Genomic DNA, 26,113 nt, shown 5'->3' on the forward strand with positions numbered 1-26,113 from the left:
AGCATTGTCTGACCTGAATTGCTTAATCTTCTTATTAAACTGTGTTTCAATCATCTTGCAAAATGCCATGGCTATCCGTGGTACTTCATCCCGTCCTTTTAACAGGTAGATCCATGTACAATGAGAATAGTGGTCAACAAAACTGATAAAGTACCGGAAGCCATCAAAGGAAACAATGGGTGAAGGTCCCCAAACATCAGAATGAACCAAATCAAAAGGAGCACAAATTGGATACACGGTTCTACATTGTTTTGACATTTGACATACTTCACAGGCTAGACTCTGACTTGAAATGCCCTTAAACAATTCGGGAAACAACATTTCTAATAAGAAAGACACATGACCTAGCCTAGCATGCCAAAGATGCATCTTAGCTATTGACTCCACACTTTCCGGATTACTAGCAGCAGATGCTTGTAAGGCTGAGCCGATGTCTGCATCAAGGTAGTAGAGGCCTCCATACTCATGACCGCACCCAATCGTTCTCCTTGTCAATCTGCCCTGGAAGACACAATGAGTAGGAAAAAAGGTTATACTACAGTTCAAATTTTTGGTAAGTTTTGAAACAGACAAAATATTTGAGGTAAGACTGGGAACATGTAAAATTGATTTAAGAGAGGTCCTTGCTTAGGTCAACAATTCCCTTTTCAGAGATAGTGGAGAAAGACCCGTCAGCAACTCTCATCTTATTCTGACTAGACAACAAATGATATGAAGAGAATAGGGAAGACATATGTGTCATATGGTCAGTAGCACCAGAATCAATAACCCAAGAAGTAGAGTCAATAGAGCCAGTGGCATTGAAGGCAAAGGCTGTACCTGATCTAGCAAGAGATGTAGAAGCAAAAGAATTATTTCTTAGACGGGCTAATGCCCTGCTAAGGACCTCAACCTCACTAGCAGTGAAGCCCAAAGTACCAGTTCCAGAGGAATCAACAACCTGCCCCATAGGAGAAGAAGACAATGCTGGTGTATTTTGTGAGTTGTCATCATTGTTGCTGGTGACAAAATTCCCACTTGCCGCAGGCCTGTTATCTCTAGAAGAAACATCTCGGGGTATTGAAGACATCTTGACTGCAGCCACTGTGTAGGTGACACTGATTAAGACTAGACGAAGCAGTTCTGAAGGTTCTGAACCAGTTTTGGAGCAGATCTGATTAGCTGAAATGATCACAACAGGTTTTGACAGCACTCGACACAGTTTCAGACTTGCCGAGACTGTCACAGTTCTGAAACAGTTCAGTTACAACAGCAAGCAAGGAGTTCTAGGCTGGTAACCGACCTGAAGCTAAGGGTTCTCAACTATTGTGCTATGCAAACTCCACTTGAACTTCGAGTACTGGAGCTGTAAAGAGAGTGCCCTTCCTTGCGGCCAATACTAGGACTGCTGAAATCAGTCCTCAACTAAGTCTGTCCTACACAGACCTCTCTTAGTAGCCAAATAGCTACTATTTGCTGGAAATAACCTAGTAGGACATCTACTTCTGGGTCTTAAATCCCTTGAGTCCTACAACCAAGAGAAACCCTAGGTTCGAACTTGCTTTACTCTCTTACACCCCTAGATCTTCACTGCAGCACCCCAGAAAAGGAAGAGAGAATATGAAAAGACAGCAAGAGAAGAGAGTGTGTGCCGGCTGAAACCAAGAAGAAGCTAATGCTCTGATACCATGAAAGCTAAATTATTGTAGCCGAAGTAGCAGAAAAGAGAAGAAGAAGAGATGCTGGAATGTCGAACTACACTACTCAATCGACAGTACTATTATTTATATTATGATGTAGTACAATGATACAAGAAGTTACTAGAATGCCCCTGATTAGTGATGGGACACCCAGACAACTTAAAACATTAAACAGGATTAGGCCCATTAACAAAGGCCCAGTACAGGACAACTTAAACTTAAGTATAGGCTAATAAGAACTCTTATCAGCCGAATACTCGTACATACAAAGACTTCAATCCAACACAGAGCATATCCTGATGAATAGTTCAATATCAGTCGTTTGTGAGGTGTGTTCGGATGCAAAAGGCAGATGTACCATTTGGCCAGTGCGTATATGATGCCGTGACAGTGAGGTTTCGCTTTCCGGCCGGTCCAATTGCTAGGCTGCCCAAATCCGATTAGCTTGATTCTTACGTTTTTAATTTCTAGGCCCATTGTTTCTTTGATTGATTTTTTTATTTAGGAGGCTCATCCCCAGTCTAAGGGATTTCTCCGGTGAGGTTGTTATGCCTCAGATTGAAGCTCACCGTCACCGGCAATCTCCCAAGTGATGCTGGGATATCGCCGGAGAAATGATTGAGACAATTGGGACTGGAAACAAAGGGATCGCCACCACAGAGAGAGAACTCATGGTTGTGCCATGCGTCACAATCGGAGCGGTAAAATGGGTATTTTGAAAATATCATCGGTTTAACGTTTTTCGTTTTGGTTGTTGACGAAAGGGAAGTTTTTGTTGATTTTTTTTGAAAATAGAAGGGAGGTTTTTGCCAAAGTTAAACTATAGGGGAGGTTTTTATGATTGTCAGAAACTTAAGGGGAGGTTTTTTGTATTTTACCCATTCCTTTAATTAATTATCCTCTCATTAATTTCGTTTTGTTAGTGTAAAAACTTCAAATTTTAGCTATAGCAAGATATAGCAAGATTTGAACCTTGGTCACTTGATTTTAACAACCACAAGTTCGCCAATGAGCCACTCATTTGTTTGCTATGATTATATGTATTTTTAATTTTAAGTAAAATTTCACTTTTCTTAATGAGTGACAACTGTTTATTAATAAATGCTAGAATTAATTATTAAAATTTATATACTGATAAATATTAAGATTAATTATATTGGTTTTTTTTGGAAATTGGCATTCACATTTTAGTTTTTTTTTTGTTTTTTTACATTTTAGTTATTTCATCATTTTTCAACAGTTACTAATTGTGTCCCGATATGTCACACATTATATAAACCATTAAATTATGGTTTTTGACATTTAAATGACTTATTTACAATCATATAAAATTTGTAAATGTTGTTAGTAATATATTTTTTGAATTTATTTGAATTTTCTACCATATTTTATGCGTATTTTGATTTTTCGTTTGTATCCATACGTATCCAAAGCATATCCCGATACGTCTCTTAAAATTGTCTTTTCGGTACACCTTGTATTTCCGATACTTTGAACCTTGAGCTGCACTAGTCTTTACAAGGCCCATAGAAGCTGTTTCTTACATCATAGGCAACTTTGATGAGTACTCTATGGGCAACCCAAGAACTTTGAATATAGGAGGAATGTTAGGAGGCATGAGAAAAGATACTTTAGGTGCACTATGGTCTAGTGAGATGGAGGACTCTACAGAGTTGGACTCTGCAGTGTTGAGGGGGCTCCACATGTCCTTTTCTCTTGGATATTCTACGTGGAGGTTGACAGTGATTCATAGTGGATTGGAGGAAAGATGGAGGTGAGGGTCTTGGGTTTATTGGCATTGGGAGTGACAAAATTCTTAGTAGCTAGAGGGAACAACTTGTTCCACTAGATTAAGAGTACTAATTCTCCAGCAAACTCTACCTATATACTGGAGGTCAGGTTGTGCAGGTTAAATTTTTTTGCTTATGTGGCAGTTCTTTTCGTTTTCAAAAACAAAACCAACCATGTTGTCAAACATTTCCTAAATGGTATTCGCCTATCACATAAAACTCCACATGCACCCTTGGTAGCATAGAATCCTAATACAATTTTAACCTGTTAGTTGGCTTTGTTTTCAAAAACAAAACCAACCATGTTGTTAAACACCCCTTGGATTAAAAGGAAAATTCTATAAAACAATTGTAAGTCTAGCTTTATTGTATAGAATAGAGTTTTTTTTTTTTTTATTTTGTAATAAAATTTATTGAAAGGAAAACATACAAAGGAGAGTGACCAGAAGTCACTCGAGAGAAAACAAAAAACAAGCTTCAACTCCCAAACAAGAACTCCAACCCAAACGCACCTCAGCATAAGACCAGCAGAAACCCAAAAGCCAACAATCCACCTAAAACAAGCCCCCACAACAACCAAAATCTCAAACAACTCAAGCCAAACACAACCTCAAAGACAACACAAGCAAACCCACTTCAAACCCCTTTAAAAACAACACCCTCCCTAACAAGACCAGGAACAAAACCACTCTCAAAAACTACAACCTTTAAACCACTAGACCACTAAACTCTTCTTCAGGCTTTCTTAATCTTCAATAACTTCTTGTTTCGTCTAATCCCAAAGGGACCCCCTTTTGGCAAGTCCTTTTAGGAAGATCTTCTAACATCCTAGATGGCCAAAAGATGTAATGAGCTTTTGGGTTCTTGTCTTTAAAGATCTAGATTGTTTGGTAAGTATCCTAGTCTACCATGGTCTATAGAGCTATTAAATGAAAGATTTTAGGTGCAGAAAAGACAGAAGCTGCGTTTGAAGATTCTAGATTTTTTTCCATTTTGGGCTTTTATGAGCTTTTTAGGGCATAGGCCTTTCTAGCTTCCTGTCTTTCATTGCCAAATGGAGAAAGACCAAATTTTGGTCTTCCAAACTTTGAAACACAAAAGACCACACAAAAAGACTTTCCAAATACCCCCTTTAGTCTAGTGAAAACCTTTCAAACCAAAACATCCCGATGCTTTCTCTGTTTTTTAAGTCTTCTACTTGCTAAAACATTCTTCTTGAACTCTAGCAAACAAGAAGGCTTCTCATTGATCCTTTCTAGTTCCAAATCTGTGTTTATTCTTAAAGAATTGAACATCAACTACTGCTGCATCTTTTTCAATATCGACTTCTTCCGGTCTAGTTGTACTCAAGTCATTATGGCCCTCATCAGATAACAGTGGATACTCTTGAAGATCTCCAACATTCTCCCTTACAGGCATCTTGTAGCTTTCCTCCACTCTTGAAACATCTTTCTTGTAAAGGATTCACCACCCAACACTAACAAACCCACGACTTTACCTACATCCACTGCCACATCAGCCACTTTATTCAAGTCATTGGCCCTGTCAATACGGTGGGTTTCATCAATATAAGCTTCCTCCTCACTTGACTCAAACTCTCAGCTTCGTCAAAAGAGCCATCATCATCCTAGATTTTTTTCTTCCTCTGTTAAAGGTCTTCTTCGATAAGTTCTCTTCCTTCTATAAACCTTGAAGCAGGATTCATCCGGGCATTTTTCCCTTTATTTCCTCTCCTTTCTTTATCTTCACCTCCTTTTATAGATTCATGAACAATTGTAAAAGGGTAGAGCCACTCCTCCGACTTTTCCTCTGTCCTTTCCAATCTTGAAGAGTTTTCCAAAACCACCCTAGAAATCTGAGAATTGTTCGGCTGCTATCTTCTTTCTAAGTCTACCACTTTATCCAATGCCAGGTCCTCTTCTCCCCCCTTTAAAAGAAACAACTGAGAATTTACCTTTATTTCCTGTCCTTTATTTATCTCCACCTCCTTTAGCAACTACAAAGTCAATCGAAATAGATTGAACCCTATCATCTAAGAGTTTCTCTGTTTCCTCACAGGTCAATGAGTCTTCCACATCTTCCCCAAGAGTTGGAAGGTTACTTAGTGTCCCCTCTCTCTCCAAAATCACTGAAGCATCCAACTCTACCTCTTTATTTATCAGCAAATAAACTTTATTAATTAAATTGAAGTAAGTTTACAATTGTTTTTACTGAAGAGTTGCCCAATTTACAAGGAAACAAGAGATTTCAAATACATAGGCCATACAGCCAACTCTGCCTCTTTTTCTCCCTCCTGAAGTGGTCACATTTCTTTATCAAACCTTTTCAACCCTCTACTTCAAAAAAAAAGGTGCTCAAAAAGACTTACCTCTTGCAAGTTGCAACACGGTTTTTTCCACCAAGGCATGTTGACTCAAGAAAATTTTCTTGATCAGTTCCCTTCCCGCCTCGAAGTCACACTTAGAACCAACCTCGATTACTCCAAAACTGGACAAGATTTATCCAGCCTTAGATCCTCCGCTTTTTACTTGCAAGTTTCCTCCTTTCGCCTTTACCGTTAGAGAGCTCCTCTCTTCCTCTTCTCATTCTTGCACAAGTTCAAGAGTGCCTTCATCTGAATAGGTGTACTTTCTCACGAAACACTTGTAATCCCCTCTACCATAGACAGTTCCCCTGTAATACTCCTATCTGCTCTAAGATCTTTTGCATCCTTAGCCCTTTAGAATAGCTATTAAAATTACTCATTGAAGTAATCATAGGGTTTGCATTAGGGACAACCTAGGGTTGGGTCGGACAAAAATTAGAACTAAGCCAATCTCACTAACTTTTTTCCTTTTTGATCCACGGTCCTTAAAAAAACTAAATTTGCAACACAATCCCCTCCCCTATCAACCTTCCTCTGCAAATTTTTAGCTTCCACAAATGACCAAACCTCCTTTGCTCTATCACCCCATCCTCTTTCAGAGCCTCCCTAGTAGCTTTTTGATCCTAAATCCAAAATAGAGGGTCCTCTCCAGCAACAACTATCCTTAGCTGAAAAATCCCATCAACGCAGAACAAATCCAGCAATGTAGGAATCAAATTCAAATCTTCAATCTCCACTAGAATCATTGTGAACTGGATGTTCTCACATCTCCTATTTCTAAAGTCAAACCTCTTAAAAATTCCATAGGCATTTTCTATTGCCCTAAACACTTCTATGCTCCAAGCGTGTAATGGAACCCCATAAACATCTAACCAGACAAATCTCATAGAACCTAAACACTTCCCAAAAAATGGCATCCATCGTTGGGAAAAAATTCAGGTTACCTTTTTAATCCCAACTTCTCTCACAGTAGCCCACTAGGGCTTTCTCCATATCTTCTTTCCATCTGAAACTAAATAAGAGCATAGAAACCCCCATTCACCTAACATAGGAAAAGCTTAGATGTCTCCATTTACCGCTCACCCACTTCTCTATGTCCCTAATATCAGGGTCAGAATAAACAAACCTACCTACCAAGCATCAATTCAAGAACTCCAACCGATCCTCTACCTTTCCTAGCTCTCTCACAGAAACTCCTTTTGCCGCCAGCACCGAAGAAATCGCAACCTCACCTATGAACAAGAAGAAAGCAAAACTTCACCAGTTCGCAAGGATTCTAGTGGAGACTCCTTTTGTATGGAGCAGGGTGTTGGGTAATTAAGAACAATATGCTGAGACAGATGAGTGGAAAAACTAAAAAGGATACGATTAAAAATGAACTCATTTGTAGTGAAGCTCCAATAGGTAATAAAATGAGACAAAGTAGACCAGGATGGCAATTTGCATGGAAGACCATCAACATCACCTGTAAGAAGAAGTGGTTTGTTACAAAGTTGAAGGGGCTAGATGGGCAAGGGCCAAGAGGTATACCAAAAAGGACATGGGTAGAAGTAGTAAGAAATGATTTAAGCAACAATTATTTAATAATGGATATGGCATTACACACAATGGACTGGCAAAACAAGATTCATGTAGGCAACCCCATATAGTTGGGATAAGGCTGTGGTGTACAAGGAGGCGTGTGACAGCCTTGGGCTTTCTTTCCATCTTTTTTTTTTTTTTTTGATAAGCATCAGAAATAAAGATCTCTAATGAAGAGAGAAAACCACTCAGCTTGGCAAAGTTGGTGGGCCAAGTACAACACATCCTCTACATCCCAAAAAAAACATACAGCAGAGATAACCAAAGAAAAAAAGATAGGAAAAATTATAAGTTACAGCCCAGGCCTGAGCAACCACAATCCAAACAATCCTTCCCTACCCCCAACCTAGCCAAAGAATCAGCTAACATATTTGCACTCCTTTGTATATCTTTTTTGCATCTTTTAATACATTACTTTTTCTCCAAAAAAAATGAATGAGATGTTCAATCTGGTACCCAAGGAGAAATCCAACCTCACCAGCATTTTAAATTGCCAAGGAACTTGATCCTGAGAATTCATCCATCTAATGACAGTTTAGCAATCCCCTTCAATTATTATATTCAAGAACCCTGCTGAGCCACTGGTTTAATGCCTTGAACTAAAGCTAACAGTTCTGCCCTCAAGGAGATTCCGAAACCAGCCGGTCCCAAGTAGCTGAGAATCACATTATGACCAGAGCCTCTGACCACTCCTCCGGTCCTCCCACTCCAGAAGTCCCAGGATTTCCAAGATAGCGCCCATCAAAGTTTGATTTGTAGCTTCCTTCTCCAGGTAGGCTCCAATCCACCACCATTTGTTGTACCCTGCTTTTAAAATTCACAACAAAGTTCCCACCCCTTAGCAGAACATTCACCTTTATCCCAATGATATCTTTATTGATCTGAGCTCTATGATCAGCCCTTACAGTTGTAAGTTCAATCATCTCCTCCACTTCCCTGTATTTTTCTTCACAGATCCTGCCATTCCTTTCACACCACAAACCCCAAAGCACTGCCCCTCTCATACACTGCCACCAAGTTTTCTTTCTTTGTGTAGAGTATATCAAAAAGTGTGGCTTAAACAGGTCCACCACATTAGAAGGTGCTATCCACACTTCTCCCATCGAAGAGCAAAAATGATGCCAAATCTTTGAAGCATAGGGGCACTGCAAAAAAAATATGGTTGGTACTCTCCCCATTCTTCCATCAAATTACACAAACATGGGGAGAAAGGGACCAATTTGTACACTTCCTTTGAAGTCTAACACAGGTGTTCAAGATTTGCTTAGCAGCACCCCAACAAAAGCCTTTATTTTTAGGGGAATTGGACTGGAGCACAATTCTTTAGCAGGGAAGGACATTTTCTTTCCATCTTTCTCTTATTGTCTCCTTTTGAGTTTTACTGATAAAATTCTTGAGATTGTTACTGCTAAAAAAAATATAATAGGATTACTCTATCTAATCACTTGTTAGGTATAAAGACTAATATCTAGCAATGAACTTCCATTTCAGGGTGGGGAAATGTCAAAAGGTTCCTGGATATACAAGTTTGACTAGTCCTACTTACAAACTTCCACTGGTTTAAGTCTGTGCACCCATAATTTAATCATTTGGTATTTTTACTTTCTTTGGCATTCTTTTTTATATCATAAAAAGAGCCTGAAACTGGGAGGGAGCTTCATTAGTTAATAGAAAACTGCTGTTTACATAAAGTAGGTTTTCTTATTACAAAGCATTTACATGACACAAGGGTGAGATTATTTCTGTAAGTACTGGCTCCATAAGGATAGAGCTCAAGGGATTATGCTGTGGATACCAGATTTCGAAATTCTATTAAAAACAAAATTTAGTTTCATTTTGCCGTGCAGCAATGCAAAAATGAGAGGACTTCATTTAAATGAAAAAAGAACATTTATTTAGTTCATATAGTTAATAATTGAAAAATGAAATTGTCAAAATTACAAACTCCAATTTGCAGAAGTTTAATAGTAGCAAAAAAATGCAGAAATTTAATATATTTTCCTGTATTCATGAAGTCAACCATTTATAGGAATTCCATTGTAAGATAGCAACTGGATCAAAGCGTTATAAGCAAAATGAAATGCTAACCAGGCTGATGTACAATATACAGAAAGGAACAAGCTCGATCTTGCTGTGCCAAGGAGACCCTTCCCCAAAATTGTATAAGGGCTGCATATAGATGAGAGGGGATAAAAACAATGTCATGAAAAGGGACAGTTAAGGTAAGTACAATGAATTAAAATAGGGATGCAACTCAGGTACCTGAGTTGAACATTTTACACCGCATCAAGCAGGCCCTTGTGACAGGCCCCTTCAAGATTTAACAAAATCTCAACCCAAGCCCACTCAAGTTGCACCCCTAATAAAGAAAAGAAAAATAGCAGAAACACATTCCAAACAAAATATCAATCCAAATTTTATCTCATTATCTTTTTATATTGGAAAAAGAAGAAACTTCACGTTAAAAACAGAAAAAAAAGGGGGGGGGGGGCAGAAGAAAAGATTAGGCTATGTGATCAGGAAACTTAAGTACATTCAACTATGAATAGTGAAAAAGAGCAGATAGTTTCAGTGCCGAAAGGAGGTCTAACCAAGATCAGTACCAAAGTCCCCAGCAATAACATATCTAACAAAGAAAAGTTCACAGGAATACTCATTGAATAGTTATCAGTGAACACCTTATCCTATACTTATGTTGATTTCATATTGATATTCCCTTGTGATGATCGTAGTGTTTTTAAACCAGTTGAGTGAATGCACAGTATCTAGCTTGATGCCAGGGACCACTCAAGACAGAAAGGTAACCCCTACAAGGAGAACCATCTTCCATGCAGAAGAGATCATCATACCTGGTTGCTTAGATTTCCTTTTAAGCTTACTTATATTGAATCTTCATTAATATAAGTTTTACAGTAGGAATTTTAGCTAGGTAATAGGAATCCATCCAACTAAGTTGCTGCAAATAGAAACAACTGGAGAATAGTATATATCAAAAAGGATATCAAAACAGATTTAATACCTCTTCAGAAGGCCTTGACGGTGAACTATTAGTGCAGGAATGAAATATACAGGAAGATAGACTGGCAATGCTCTTCCATAAGCTTGAACAAGAAAAGAGATAACATGTGCAGCACAAGATTGATTTCCATGTACAATCTGCATAAATATTTGAACAGCATTAGTTATTGAAGATCTCAATTCACCATACCAAGAAGGGAAAGTTATTTGTATAAATGGTATTATCAGCACCCAATTCTGCATGGTCAAGTTAACAAATCCAATAATTTGGAATCATCCCATAATCCCATGCATCTCAATAATTTTATTTCTTCCATTTGTTTGGCTAACCTTGAGAGTTGAGACTTTTTTTCTATTAGCTACTATCGGAATTCATTAAAATGCAGAAAAAAAGAAGGGGTATCTAACCAGAAAGTCAGAAACATGAAAATGAAAAAGAAAAAGAAAAAGAAAAATCATGGGCTGATCCACTCAGCCAACCTGTACAAACAAAAATCTACAAAGGAGGGGCCTGACCCCTGTACATCACATCTCTGCCTACTCCATCCTAGCTGGAGAATTAGCTGGCTCATTGGAAGGTCTAGCATGGAGATGTTCACCCTTGTTATAATTCAGGTCTGCCTTAGAGTTCGGCCTGACCGAGTTCAGTTATGTAGAAGAAGAAGAGTGATAAAGAAAGAGAGAAAGAGAGAAAGAGAGAAGAGAGAATTCTGGTTCGAACTGAAAGAGTCAACCTGACTTCTCCCAGTCGGCCAGTAAGTATTTATATTATTATTAAAACATAACTGAAAAGACCTATGTGCCCTTACTTAAGTTAAGAGCACATGTTTCAACACAACATTACAGATCAACAACATCACTCAAGGTATAAAGACAGAAATACCCCTACGCTAACAACCCTGAATGCCAAAAGTCTCTCCTCTCAAATAAAGTGCCATAAATACCAAAGCCCATCTTCCCCTCCACTCTTCCAGCCAATTACCACCCATTATTCCCTTTCCATCTCCATCCCTGAGAAACCTGGGGCAATCAACAATCCAGAGAGAGCATCTTGAACAAAAACATGAAAAAGAAAAACAATGCTTCTGGAATTTAGGCATTTGTTTAACTCCTATCTAATAGAGGACCACAAAGGATCAGACACCACAACACCTTATCATCCTCGAAGTTTAAAGATTATATGCTTGTCTTTTCCTTTAACTTTCTTGATATTCCCTTTTTTTCTGATTGGTAAGAGGTTAATTTTTATTGATATGTTTAAAGAATGAATATGTGCAATAAGTATCAAGCACCCCAAAATATAGCCTAGCTATCTCTACCTATTCCTTTCTTTCTTGATACAAAAGATCATTTTAAAAGTTCTCCTCAAAACATTTGAGCCCTATTTACCCTTTGTTTAGCCATCGCATTAGCCAACAAGCTTGTTGTTCTTTTAACCCATGAATAGGTGATTATCAAATCCCTTTCCATCTGCCTTATTTCCCTCATAGCATTTCTATAATTTCCATAAGCTCTCACTATCTTTTCTCAGCTAGTGCACAATCACTTTAGAATTCCTCATCCACAATTAAATTTCTCATGAAGTGATCTGCTCAACCTCAATTCTCATGGTGTTGCACATACTTCAGCTCTTGTAGAATCCCCCAATCCTACGGAACCCAAATAGAGGGTTCCATTGAAGTAAAGGAGATTGTCTTGCTTTGGATGAGTTTTCCATGTACTGCCAGTCCCTATGGATATAAAAAGGCCATTATTCAATGTTGGTCCCAGCTATCTGGGGTCTTGAGAAGGGTAGACTGGATACAGTCCTCACAGTTGGATTTTTTTTTTCTTTTTTTTGCACAAAGTGGAAACTCTCACACTTGGACCTGTGTTCTCACGCTTAACAGCCCGAGATTTTACCATCATACCAAGTAATGGCCTTTGCTAGTCCCTATGGATATCATTTATGGAAAAGGAGTGAAAATTTATAGTGTTAACCCAACGAACTAACTTGACATTATGCTTTCCCTGACATTTTCCTTTGTATGTGTTGTGGCATGGAATATTCTAGTCTTTCTATCTTCTCAGATTGCCCACAACACTGCTGCACTTGTACATCTCCACACTAACTTTCCTCTCTTCCATGACAATGTGAAAGGAAGCCTTTAAAAGGATTTTCATATTAGCTGGTGAGTTATACCTGCTACAAAAAAAAATGAGGAAAGCCTTTCTGAAATATACGAAGTAAATGGGAAGGAGATTATTGGGTGATAGGTAGTATCTTACGTGCATGAAAAAGAAAACGAATATAACGAGACAGAAACCAACAGATATCCTACACAGTCTTTCATTATCATGTCAATGAGTATGAATGTTCCTTTATATTACTTTATAGTTCCATAACTGAAATCTCCATCACCACCCCAACAAAAAAGAAAGAAAAAAAATTAAAACAAAGGAATCCATGAATTATCTCGAAACAGACACCTTTGTGAAATGATATTCGAAACATCTCTAATATTCTCTTTAAATGCCCCAAAGACTTTTTTTTATAGATAAAAATTCAATTGATTTCATTAGAAGCAAATGATAAAGAGTCTGTTACAAGCATCCCAATATGAGGCGTGAGGTGCAGCTTCACTCATTAATACAGAAACATCATAAAGTTACAAGTGGGCCCAGTACAACTGATCTCTAGTAGAGAATCGGCAAAAGCATTTTCCTCCCTCCCCACCCATTGTATAGATACATCCATCTGCTGAGTTATCCATGTTATCCATTTGAACTTCTTCATTTCATTTCTGTAAGTCCAAACCACTGAATCTGCGTTTTTTAGCCAACTCACCACCACCTTGGAGTCCCCTTCTATCATCAAATTTTCCAATCCTAACTCTCTTGCAATCTGTACTCCTTGTAGGGCTGTGTACAATTCTGCCTTTAAGAATCTCCATTCCCCACCGATCCTGAGAAGAGTGCTCTTAAATTCCCTTCCTTGTCTCTGATGACCCCTTCTATTCCAGTTGGGCCTGGGTTGCCTTGACTACTCCCATCGAAGTTTAGTTTCAGAAACCCTTCAATTGGAGATGTCCAAGTCAACCTTGCCTTAACCTTCTGCACTGAGCTAGAAGCCACTAAAGGCCAATTCCTCCAAATATCATCAATGTGAAATTTTTGAATAGTTCCAATGTTTGTAGCCAATGTATAACCTGTTGGAATAATGTTAGAATAACTTAGTTGTGGTTGTTAGGGCCTGTTTGTCCAAATTAAAGTGTTTTTTATTTCTGTTATGTCTGTTATTGTACTCAGGGGCACAAGGGTCTTTTCCCTTGTTATTTTCTGTCACCCTATATATATTAAATAAACACTGGCACTGCCAGTACTGTTGCATTGCAAACCCTCTCTTTTCTCCTCTCTTCTCTTCTCTCCTCTTCTCTTCTCTCCTCTTTCACCTATCTCTGGCCGGCTACACTGTCAAGATGGAATCAGAGCTGGAATACTGATTAAAAGAGAGCAGACCGATCAACCCTACTGTCAAGAGAAGATCGATCAACCCAAAGAATAGGTTGAACAGACTAGCAGAAAGGAAATCTGATTCTGGACTACAGAATAGCTACGACTGGTACAGTTCTCCCTCTATTTTTCTCCTCTTTACTCTCCTTGATCATGGACCGAGTGAAAACCCTATGAATCTGGGGCAGCTGAATGCTATCGAACCTGTGCAACCCTAGTTGTCTTGGATCGTGTGATCCTGTTGGTGTGTTAAGACACCTGTAGGTCAATGCTGACCTGTCTTCTCAATGGTTTGAGTTGACTATAAGCAAGAAGGATCTCTCCTGCTGATTAGTGGTTGTTAGCCATTCTAGAATTTTGATAGGCAGGTCTGAAACTGCCGAATATTACCTCAGTTTTGTCTAGAATTTGGTACGGTTTGTGCACAATCTGGTTGGTAAACCCTAGTGTGTGAGTGTGAACTGAGTGGAGCATTGCTTTGTGGAGTAAGAAGGGGTCCTAAATCCGGTGTGTGGGACTGAGTAACTGCTTGACCATGTCGACTGAGAATTCTGCTACTTCAGAAATCTCAGGGAGCCACAATGGAGTGAGTGGGGGAATGGATATGAGTTTTCCCATGGCTGTCATTCCCTTTGATGGTCTGAATTACCTTGAGTGGTCTAGGGGGATAAAAATCCACATCACTGCTAGGGGGCGAATAGGATACATCAATGGGAGAGTAAAGGAACCGAAGTATGGAAGTGCTGAGCATGATAGGTGGGACCAAGAGAACAGTATGGTGATGTCTTGGCTCTTGGTTTCAATGATGCCACAAGGAAGACCTTTATGTGGGCTGAAACTGCTTGTGAGATATGGGAACAAGCGAAGTCCACTTATTCAGAACAGAGACACTATGCCAAGATATATCAACTACAAGCTGAATCTTCTACTTGCAAGCAGGGGGAGAGGAGTCTCTCGATGTACTATTCTGATTTGACATCAATATGGAAAGAACTTGATCACTACCAAAACGTGAATTGGAAGTGTGATGAAGATGCAAAAGCTTACAAGTCACTTGTATCACAGCAACGCGCGTTTGCCTTTCTCCTAGGGCTGAATCAGTCATATGAGTCCATCAGAGTACAGATCTTGGGTAGTAAAGATTTGCCATTAGTCCAGGAGGTGTATGCCTTGGTGCAGTCAGAAGAAAGCAGAAGAAGTGTGATGAATGGTGTAGAAGGGGAGTCAGTTGCCTTAGCAGTCCGGGGAAATTCAGATACAAATGTCGGAGGTGGTTTTAAAAGGGGTGACACACAGAAAAAAACAGAAGATAAAAGCAAGCTTTAGTGCACTCACTGCCAGAAGACACGACACACTAAAGATACATGCTGGGATCTCCATGGAAAACCTAAATGGGCACAGGATTTGGGTAAGAAGTCAGCACCGGATCAGGGCAAGAAACCAGACCAACAGAATCAAAGAAGGTATAACTCAGCTAATCTGGCATCGACAGAGACTAGTCCTTCCGTAACTCAGGAGAGACATCCCAGTTCTGATCCTAAGGAAGATTTTATCAATTCCTTCCGTGAACATTTGGAATTGTATGGTAGGACTCTCCGCCAGGTGGATTCTGGGCCTACTCCTTCTACCTCATTTGCGTCTACATCAGGTAATGCCACAGCCTTCCATGTGTCATCTCATACTACTGATTCACCTTGGATTATTGACTCCGGAGCCTCAAATCACATGACCGGTAAGTCAAGTTTGTTCCAGACATATAACCTTCTCTCTGGGAGAGATAAGGTAAGACTGGCTGATGGTTCTTTTTCTACCATAGCTGGCCGAGGCATCATATCTCTCCCACTTGGCCTTACTCTTCCAAATGTCCTGCATGTTCCGAATTTACCTATTAATTTGTTGTCCATTAGTAGTATTACTCACTCTTTGAACTGCTCAGTCAACTTTTTTCCGTCTTCATGTGTGTTTCAGGATTTGACCTCGGGGAAGACGATTGGTAGAGGAAGCATGGTGGATGGTCTCTACGTGTTGGAGAATAATGCTGGTCTAGTGGCGATTGAGTCCACAAGTTCGTCGAGTGAGAGTCAGGCCTATTTATGGCATAGTCGTTTAGGTCATCTTTCTTTTGAGTCGTTAAAAGTTATGTTACCAAAGTTGTTTGAGTCCTTGTCAGTGAGTTAGTTACAGTGTCAAACTTGTCAATTGATTAAGCATTGTAGAAGCTCTTTACCTTTAAGAAATAAAATATTTGAATTTCCCTTTCATATTGTTTATTCTGATGTTTGGGGCCCTGTTACTCTACCTACTGCGGCTGGCTATAAGTATTTTGTTACGCTGATTGATGATTATTCTCGATACACTTGGGTTTATCATATGCGATCTCGAGATGAAGTGCCACAAATTGTGAAAGATTTCCAACGCATGGTGTTCACTCAGTTCCAAACGGAAATTCATATTTTCTAGTCGAATAATGCAAAGGAATATTTCCGTAGTGATCTCACGATGTTGTTTAATTCGAGTGGGTCACTTCAGCGAAGCTCTTGTGCCAGGACACCCCAACAAAATGGTGTGGCTGAACGAAAAAATCGTCATCTACTTGCTCGTGGCTTGCTGATTCATATGAATGTGCCAAAACAGTTCTGGATGGATGCAGTATTGTGTGTGACATATATCATCAATCGCATGCCCTCTCGACTACTAGAGTATAAGGCCCCACATCAGCTCCTGTTCCCTACAGCCCCGCTGTCCACCATTCCGATGCGTGTTTTTGGGTGTCGTTGTTTTGTCCACAACCTCTCACCTACTCGTGGTAAACTTGACCCTCGGGCTATTCCTTGTGTTTTTCTTGGTTACCCCTCATCTCAAAAGGGGTATCGTTGCTATGATCCCATTGCCCACAAGTACTATGTTTCCATTGATGTCTCATTCTTTGAGAGTCAACCGTTCTTCTCGGTTTCTCCTCAGGGGGAGAGTAGGGTTGAGGAGAAACAGGCGACGACTCAGATTCAACTACCTCCTTTACCTGATCCTCCTCCGTTCCGGGTTTTCCATCGTCATCATAAGAGCCAGCAGAGTTCAAGAGCCGTGGAGCCGAACGCTATGCAACCAACATCATTGGATTCACCCGAGGCAGATCCGTCTCATCAGCCAGGTACACTTGCTCCCATTGTTCCTTTAAATGTTGATTCACATGTCCCCAATGATCTTAATATTCCTATTGCTAAGAGAAAGGGTGTTAGATCTTGTACCACTAATCATCCTATCTCTAACTTTGTGTCCTATGAGCATGTTTCACCCTCGTACCATGCCTTCCTCTCCTCTGTGAATAGTGTTCCCATCCCTAAGACCGTGGCAGAAGCTTTGTCAAAACCTGAATGGACAGATGCAATGCAGGAAGAAATTGATGCCTTACATAAAAATGGTACGTGGGAGTTGGTAGATCTTCCTGAAGGAAAGGAGCCAATGGGGTGCAAGTGGATGTTCACAGTGAAACACAAAGCTGATGAAACTGTTGAAAGGTACAATGCTAGACTGGTAGCAAGAGGCTTCACACAGGTATATGGAGTGGACTATGCAGAGACTTTTGCCCCTGTAGCGAAGATGAACTCCATTCGGATCCTCCTTTCCTTGGCAGCAAATCTTGACTGAGATTTTCACCAATTAGACATCAAGAATGCCTTCCTGAATGGTGACTTGGAAGAGGAGGTGTACATGACCCAACCCCTAGGGTTCTGTGCCAGAGGTAGTGAACAAAAGATGTGCAGGTTGAAAAAGTCCCTATATGGATTGAAACAATCACCTCGGGCTTGGTTTAGTAAGTTCCATGTAGCAGTCCAACAAATGGGATTCAAACAATGCCAGTCAGATCATACCTAGTTTGTAAAAAGAGGTGAAGGTAAAATTGCAGCTCTGATTGTGTATGTGGATGACATAGTGATCACAGGAGATTGGGAGGCTAAAATCCAGAGACTAAAAAAATTCTTAGCCACTAAATTTGAGGTGAAAGATCTAGGCCTCTTACGATACTTCCTTGGAATTGAAGTTGCCCGCTCTCACAAGGGCATCTTTATTTCCCAACGGAAGTATGTACTAGATCTACTAGAAGATACATGCAAGTTGGGGGTAAAACCATCTGATTCACCTATTGAACCTAATCACCATCTGAGAGACAGTCAGGGAGAGTTTTTGAAAGATGTAAAGATGTTCCAGAGACTCGTGGGGAGACTTCTGTATTTGTCTATGACCAGGCCTGATATTGCCTATGCAATGGGTGTCCTTAGTCAATTCATGCACAGCCCGATGACAACTCACTTTGAGGCTGCAAAGAGGATCTTGAGATATCTCAAGAAGTTTCCTGGAGATGGTTTGTTGTTCCAGAAACACAGTAACTTAAAAGTGGAAGTATATACTGATGCAGATTGGGCAGGAGCAGTCAATGACCAAAAGTCCACCAGTGGTTATTGTGCCTTTGTAGGAGGAAACTTTGTCACATGGAGAAGCAAAAAACAAAGTGTGGTGGCTAGATCCAGTGCTGAAGCAGAGTATAGAGCGATGGCTCATGGGGTTGCGGAAATCATGTGGATAAGAAATCTGTTAGGTGAACTGGGTTTTGCAGTAAACAATCCTACTTCACTCTACTGTGACAATAAAGCATCCATCAATATTGTTGCTAATCCAGTTCTGCATGATAGGACGAAACACATTGAAGTGGACAAGCATTTTATCAGAGAGAAACTTGAAAGTGGAGAAGTGTGCACACCATATGTCAACTCGGAAGACCAACTTGCAGATATCTTCACCAAAGGTCTTCATCATGTGCGGCACAAAGATTTGTGTGACAAGTTGGGCATGATTGACATCTATGCTCCAACTAGAGGGGGAGTGTTGGAATAATGTTAGAATAACTTAGTTGCAGTTGTCAGGGCCTGTTTGTCCAAATTAAAGTGTTTTTTATTTCGCTTTTTATTTTTGTTATGTTCGTTATTGTACTCAGGGGCACAGAGGTCTTTTCCCTTGTTATTTTCTATCGCCCTATATATTAAATAAACACTGGCGCCGCCAGTACTGTTGCATTGCAAACCCTCTCTTTTCTCCTCTCTTCTCTTCTCTCCTCTTTCACCTATCTCTGGCTGGCTACACTGTCAAGATAACCCTAGTCATTACACACTCCATAATTTGTCGTTTGCTCCTTTCTTTCTTTTGGAAGATGCTGAGCAAGAGCAAGTGAAGAGAGGAGATAAGAGAGAACAGAGGTGAGTCGAGTGACTGAAGGCCCTCCAGAACATAGGGGTGAAAGAATGATTTTATTATTTATACTAGTACAGTCGAACAATATAAATAGAGAAATTACAATAGTACCCTCAAGTTGGAGCATAGATATCAATCATGCCCAACTTGTCACAAAGATCATGATGTCTGGAAAGGTTTAAACCCTTTGTACAAATGTCTGCAAGCGAGTTCTCAGAAGTGACATAGGGGGTACACACTTCGCCTGTGATAACTTTCTCTCTGATAAAATGCTTGTCAACTTCGATGTGCTTTGTTCTATCATGTAGCACCGGATTGGCAGTAGTGCTTATAGCTGCTTTGTTATCACAAAATAGAGTTATAGGTTTGGTCACTGGGAAACCCAACTCCCCCAACAAATTCTTTATCCACATGCCTTCAGCAACCCCGCGGCCCATAGCACGATATTCAACTTCAGCACTGGATCTAACTACCACATTTTGCTTTTTACTCCTCCATGTAACAAGGTTCCCTCCTATAAAGGTGCAGTAGCCACTGGTAGACTTTCTGTCACTTTGGGATCCAGCCCAATCTGCATCTGTATAAACTTCGACTTTCAAATGTTTGTGCTTTTGAAATAACAAACCAGTACCCAGATACTTCTTTAGATATCGGAGGATTCTCTCTGCTGCTTCAAGATGAGAAGACCTAGGAGCATGCATGAACTGACTAAGGACACCAACAGCATATGCAATGTCTAGGCGAGTCATAGAAAGGTATAACAATCTCCCTACAAGCCTCTGAAACTGTTTCACATCCTTGAGCGATTCACCACAGTTGTCACCTAATTTATGGTTGGGGTCAATGGGAGAGTCAACTGGCTTCACCCCCATCTTTCCAGTGTCTTGAAGTAAATCTAGGACATATTTCCTTTGAGAAATGAATATACCCTTCTTTGATCGGGCAACTTCAATTCCAAGGAAGTATCTGGCAGGTCCTAGATCATTCACTTCAAACTGAGTGGCAAGAAAAAGTTTCAATTTCTGAATTCCATCCTCCCAATCACCAGTAACAATTATGTCATCCACATATATAATTAGAGCAGCAATTTTACCTTCTCCTTTTTTCACAAACAGTGTGTGATCTGATTGACATTGCCTGTATCCTTTCTGCTGAACTGCCACATGGTGATTGTTTCAACCTGTATAAGGAATTCTTCAACTTGCACACTTTCTGTTCAATGCCTTGGGCTAGAAAACCAGGAGGTTGAATCATGTACACTTCCTCTTCAAGGTCACCATTCAAGAATGCATTCTTCATGTCCAGTTAGTGTAAAACCCAATCCATATTAGCCGCAAGAGAGAAAATGACTCTAATGGAATTCATCTTGGCAACGGGGGCAAAAGTTTATGCATAATCAACTCCATACACTTGAGTAAATCCCTTTGCCACTAAGCGAGCTTTATACCTTTCCACTGTTCCATCAGCCTTATACTTGACTGTGAACACCCATTTACATCCAACTAGAACCTTTCCCTTAGGAAGATCAACAAGTTCCCATGTGACATTTTTGTGAAGGGCATTAATTTCTTCCCTCATGGCATTTGTCATTTCAAGAACTGAAAGAACTACCACATTCTTAGGGATAGGGACACTGTCAATAGAGGTAAGGAAGGCACGGAATGAGGATGAAATGTTCTCATAGGAGACAAAGTTGGAAATGGGATGTTTAGTGGTGCACAATCTAACACCCTTCCTGTGAGCAATAGGACGGTCAAGATCATTAGCAGTAGAGGAATCATTTTCAATAGATTCAAGGACATCATTGGGAGCCAAAATACCTGAGTGAGTAGGATCCTCCCCCGAGGATCATACTGGAGGTACAGCTTCCGGATTCTCTACAGCTCTTGAATTTGGTTGGCCTTTGCGACGACGAGAAAAAACACGAAAAGGTGGAGGGTCAGGGAGAGAGGGAAGTTGAACCAATTTCTCCTCATGCCTACACTCCCCCTTAGGAGAAACTGGATAGAAAGGGTCCTCTTCAAAGAAAGAAACATCCATGGAGACAGAATTTACGAGAAACAGGACCAAAACAACGGTATCCCTTTTGAGTGAAGGAGTAACCAAGAAATATGCAAGGGATAGCACGAGAATCCAATTTCCCACGGGTGGGAGACAGATTTTGGACAAAACACCGGCAACCAAAGACACGAGGAGGAATAGAAAGAAGGGGAGCCTTAGGAAAGAGAAGTTGATGTGGGGCTTTGTACTCTAACCGACAAGAGGGCATACGGTTTATGAGGTAAGTGGAACAAATAACAGCTTCAAGCCAAAACCGTTTGGGAACATTCATATGAAGTAGTAAACCTCGAGCCACTTCAAGGAGATGTCGGTTCTTCCGTTCGCCCACACCATTTTGTTGTGGTGTGCGGGCACAATAGCTACGGTGAAGGGAACCATGCGAAGCAAAAAATTCCACGAGGTCACTATGAACAAATTCTTTTGCATTGTCTAATTGGAAAAGTTGGATTTCAGTTTGAAATTGAGTGAAGACCATCCACTGGAAATCTTGAATGATTTTTGGTACTTCTTCCCTGGTTTGCATCGGGTATACCCAAGTATATCTAGAATAATCATCAATGAGGGTAATGAAATACTTGTAGTCACTCTCAGATGGTAAAGTAACAGGGCCCCACACATCAGAATGAACAATGTGAAATGGAGATTCAGATTTACTATTTCTTTGAAGAAAATGAGTTTTACAATGCTTACTCAATTGACACGTTTGACAAGAAAAATCAGAAACAAACATTGACTTAAACTGTTCTGGGAATACAACTTTCAAATACTCAAAAGACAAATGACCAAGACGACTATACCATAAATAGACTTTTTTCTTACAAGACTGACTCATAGACTAACTCATAGACTCGGTAACATGAAGACCAACTTTATTCTCCAACATGTAAAGTCCATCAGCCATATAACCCCTACCGATCGTCCTCCTCGAGGCCAGATCCTGAATCACACAATGAGAAGGGAAACAAGTCACTGAACAATTCAAGGAATTAGTCACACTATTAACAGAGAACAAATTAATGGGAAAATTTGGAACATGAAGAACATCAGAAAGGGTAAGGCCAAGAGGAAGAGAGAGAGAGTTCATTGACCACCTATGGAAGAGTATGATCCATCGGCTAGTCTCACCTTGTCTCTTCCAGAAAGAGGGTGATAGGTTTGAAAGTAAGAGGACGTACCAATCATATGTTTTGATGCTCCAAAATCAATGATCCATGGTGAGTCAGGGGTGTGAGAAGCAACATGGAAAGCAATGGCAGGGTTACCTGACGTAGATGCAAATGAGGTTGAGGGAGGAGTATCCATCTAACGAATTGCTCTACCATAAAGCTCTAAATGGTCACAGAAGGAATTCATAATGTCCTCCCTCGGGTCAGGTCCAGTGAGATGTGTCTGAATCACAGTAGAAATGGGGGGCTAACGAGTAGCCATGTTGGCCATGTGATGTTTCTTTGTACTTTGTTGTTCGTACTTCTTATTCACCTCTGAACCTTGCTTCTTAGTCAGATCTTGAGCCCATTTTGGTTTCCCATGAAGATCCCAACAGGCATCTTTGGTGTGTCGGGGTTTCTAGCAATGAATGCACCACAATTTTTCCTTATCTTTTGTTTTTTTCTAGAGATCTCCTTTCCGGGAAGAAGATCCCACACCAGTAAATACACCCCCTTTTGCAACTAACACAACAACATCCCCACCAGGGCTATTCATCAAATTTCTCCTGCTTTCTTCAGATTGTACAAGAGCATAGATTTCCTTAACAGAAGAGAGATCTTTAGAGCTGAGAATCTAAACCCTAATAGATTCATACATAGGGTTCAGACCATGTAAGAATGCAAACACCCTTTGTTGGGAGACAAGTTTGTACTTCTTAGCATCCTCATCACACTTCCAATCCACACTCTAGTAGTGATCCAACTCCTTCCAAACAGATGTTAAGTCAGAGTAATAGACCGATAAACACCTCTCCCCCTATCTACAAGTAGAAGATGTTGCCTGCAGTTGATAAATTTTGGCATAGTGTCGCAATTCTGAATATGTAGACTTTTTTTATTCCTAGATATCATTCGCAGTTTCATCCCGGATGATGGTTCTTTTATCCTCCCATTAATATAGCCTATCTTCCCCCTTGCAGTGATGTATAATTTGATTCCTCTTGACCACTCCAGGTAATTTAAACCATCAAGAGGGACAACAGCCATGGGAAAGGATAGGTCACCCCCACCCATTTCATTCAACATTGAGGAAACTCCAGATGTGGCTGAATCTTCACTGCCCATGATATCTGAATAAAAAGTTGAAACAACAACCAAAAAGGTACAGTCGTACAAGATTATTTCAGAGATAGGTCCTTCTGACCACCGGTTTCACTGAGAACAAAAGAAAGAGTAATGTTGTTGCAGTACCAGAACAAGTCCTTCTGACCTACAGTTTCACTAAGAACAAATAACAAACTGAACATTGTTGTTGCAGTACAAGAACAGGTCCTTCTGACCTACAATTTCACTGAGAACAAACAACAAACTAAACACTACTGTTGCAGTACTGAAACAGGTCCTTCTGACCTACGGTTTCACTGAAACAAGTCTGCACACTGTTGTTGCAGTACAAGAACAAGTCTGAATGGCCTACTTAGTAGGGCTAATAGCTAACCAATCAAGGAGATCAATAGGGTAGCCGAACAGTCAATTAATAAGATTAATGTTGAGCCGACAATTAGTCGGCTAAAACAGACCATCAACAGTCCACAATACCAACAAAAAAAGTTTGAATACAGTTACTGTGTTAAAGAATACAGTCGCTTAACAGCAGGGCAGCCGAACAATTCATCAGTCGAACGGACAACAGTAGGGTAGCCGAACAATCATCAAACAGTTCAACAAACAATAGGCATCCGAACAGAGAAAGATGATAGTACCTCTATTAGTTTCAGATGATAGTCACCCTTATGGTAAACTAGAACTCCTACGAATCCTCAAACAATAGGCAGTCGAACAGAAGATGAGCAATACTTCTTTTAGTTTCAGATGCTAGCCTTTCTGAAGACAAAACACCCTCTATGAACTGCAAACAATAGTCTCTCTACAGTCGAGCAGACAGGAGGAGCAATTTCTAGGCTGGAAGACGAAAAGACTCTGTAACTTCTAGGTCGAACTGACTTCACCAGATCAGGAGTTTGATTGGAGACAGCACTGGATGCAACAGTAGTTAGCTTGACACCACCCTTCAGGCCTGGACGACTTGCTCTAATACCATGTTGAGCAAGAGCAAGTGAAGAGAGGAGAGGAGAAGAGAGAAGAGAGGTGAGTCGAGTGACTGAAAGCCCTCTAGAACATAAGGGGCGAAAGAATGATTTTATTATTTATACTAGTACAGTTGAACAATATAAATAGAGGGGAAATTACAACAGTACCCTTATGGTACTAAACCTGAATACATAAACAACTGTCAACAGAAGATTCTGTCATTTCTCTCTTCCCACAAGGTCCACACCATCTGCTGCTCTAGTGCATCTCCACATTACTCTTCCCCTTTTCTTTGGTAAAGCAAAGGTAGACGAGTCAAACAACATTTTTATCTCCATTGGCATATTCCACCTGCACCCAAACAAAGAGAAAAACCAATCCCATATATATCTGTAGTAAATGAACAGGAAATTAGTAAGTGGTAACAAGATTCACTATCAGATTTGCATAGAGTGCACCAATTCAGGGAAATACACAAAAAAGGCCTGTTCTTTTGCAAATGCCCCAAAGACTTCCTTTCAAAGTTTTACTCCTACAATTATAGTTTCCATAATATACTCATTCTTTACACCTTTCCATCCTTTATAGCCTAGGAAATTCTTCCATTTTAGCTTTTAAAAAGCTAAAAAAGTGAAATTACCCAAGGAAAACCAACAAACTGAAACAGAAGACATAAAAAGGAACCCCAAGATCTCCAAGTTGCTCAAATATCTAGAAGAGATAATTTGTTACCTCATCCTCTTTCCTTGTATCTTCTTCATTTCTTTGGGTTTTTTTTTTTCCTTTTTGATCAATAACTCACAAAAGGATTTTATTAATTTTAAAGGAAAGCACAGAAACAAGACATCGTGGAAAAAACAGAAGACACCAAGTATCTAACCCCCCCTCCCGAAAAATATTACAGTTGACTAGCTGAGCCCAAAATATAGTCTATCTTTGTACCCCTTTCTTAGCTAGACCATCTGTCAGGCTATTGGCAAATCTTCTAACCGAATTAACCTGAATAAACATGCCCCTATAGAGCCATTTGAAATGCCAAATAACATTCCTTAGATGCGAAGATACTCCTCCCTTCTTTAGCCAATCCACAACTATTTTGGAGTTGCCTTCAATAATTAATCTTTCAACACCCAATTCTTTGGCTTTCTCAACTCCAAAAACAGCCGGCCAAGAATTCTGTAGATGCCACATCCTTCCTCATCTCTGATTACTCCAATTCTAGAGGGGTCAGGATTACCCACACAACTCCCATCGAAATTCAGCTTCAACCAGCCACTTGGTGGAGGTGACCAGTCAATTGCTGCTATCTGTCTTCTAGAAGAGGAAGCAACTATAGCCCCCTAAGATCTGAAGAAATCATCAACCTGAAAGTTTGAAAACTGATCCAATGTTTTGACCCGATGAGCCACCCTTAGGGTTATGATCTCGATCAAGGCTTCCTTATTCCTCTCCTTATCCCTAAATATTCTTGAATATCTTTCCTCCCAAACTGTCCAAACCACTGCTGCCCTGGTACATCTCCACATTAGCCTGCCTCTTTTATTTGTACAACTACAATCAGAAGGTGTTTTGACAACTCTGTTTAAGTAGTTCGAACCAGTAGAGAGTAAGAGAGAAAGAAGAAGAAGAAGGAAGAAGAACAGT

The 26,113-nt window shown here is 40.1% G+C and overlaps 1 protein-coding gene across 2 annotated transcripts in view; it reads right to left on the reverse strand.

Annotated features, from left to right (window-relative positions):
- Positions 1 to 26,113, reverse strand: part of LOC148876757 (uncharacterized) — a 46,053-nt gene that overhangs the window by 5,632 nt on the left and 14,308 nt on the right. For both annotated transcript variants that reach the window (XM_088968012.1, XM_088968020.1), the window contains exons 5-6: positions 10,435 to 10,571; positions 9,504 to 9,584 (exon numbers count right to left, since the gene is read on the reverse strand). In XM_088968012.1, the coding sequence (XP_088824138.1) occupies positions 9,504 to 9,584; positions 10,435 to 10,571 (218 nt within the window). The remainder of the gene's footprint in view (positions 1 to 9,503; positions 9,585 to 10,434; positions 10,572 to 26,113) is intronic.

This window comes from Nelumbo lutea, chromosome 1, assembly GCF_056320005.1.
Source record: "Nelumbo lutea isolate HS-2025 chromosome 1, American lotus-T2T, whole genome shotgun sequence".
Classification (NCBI taxonomy): Eukaryota; Viridiplantae; Streptophyta; class Magnoliopsida; order Proteales; family Nelumbonaceae; genus Nelumbo; species Nelumbo lutea.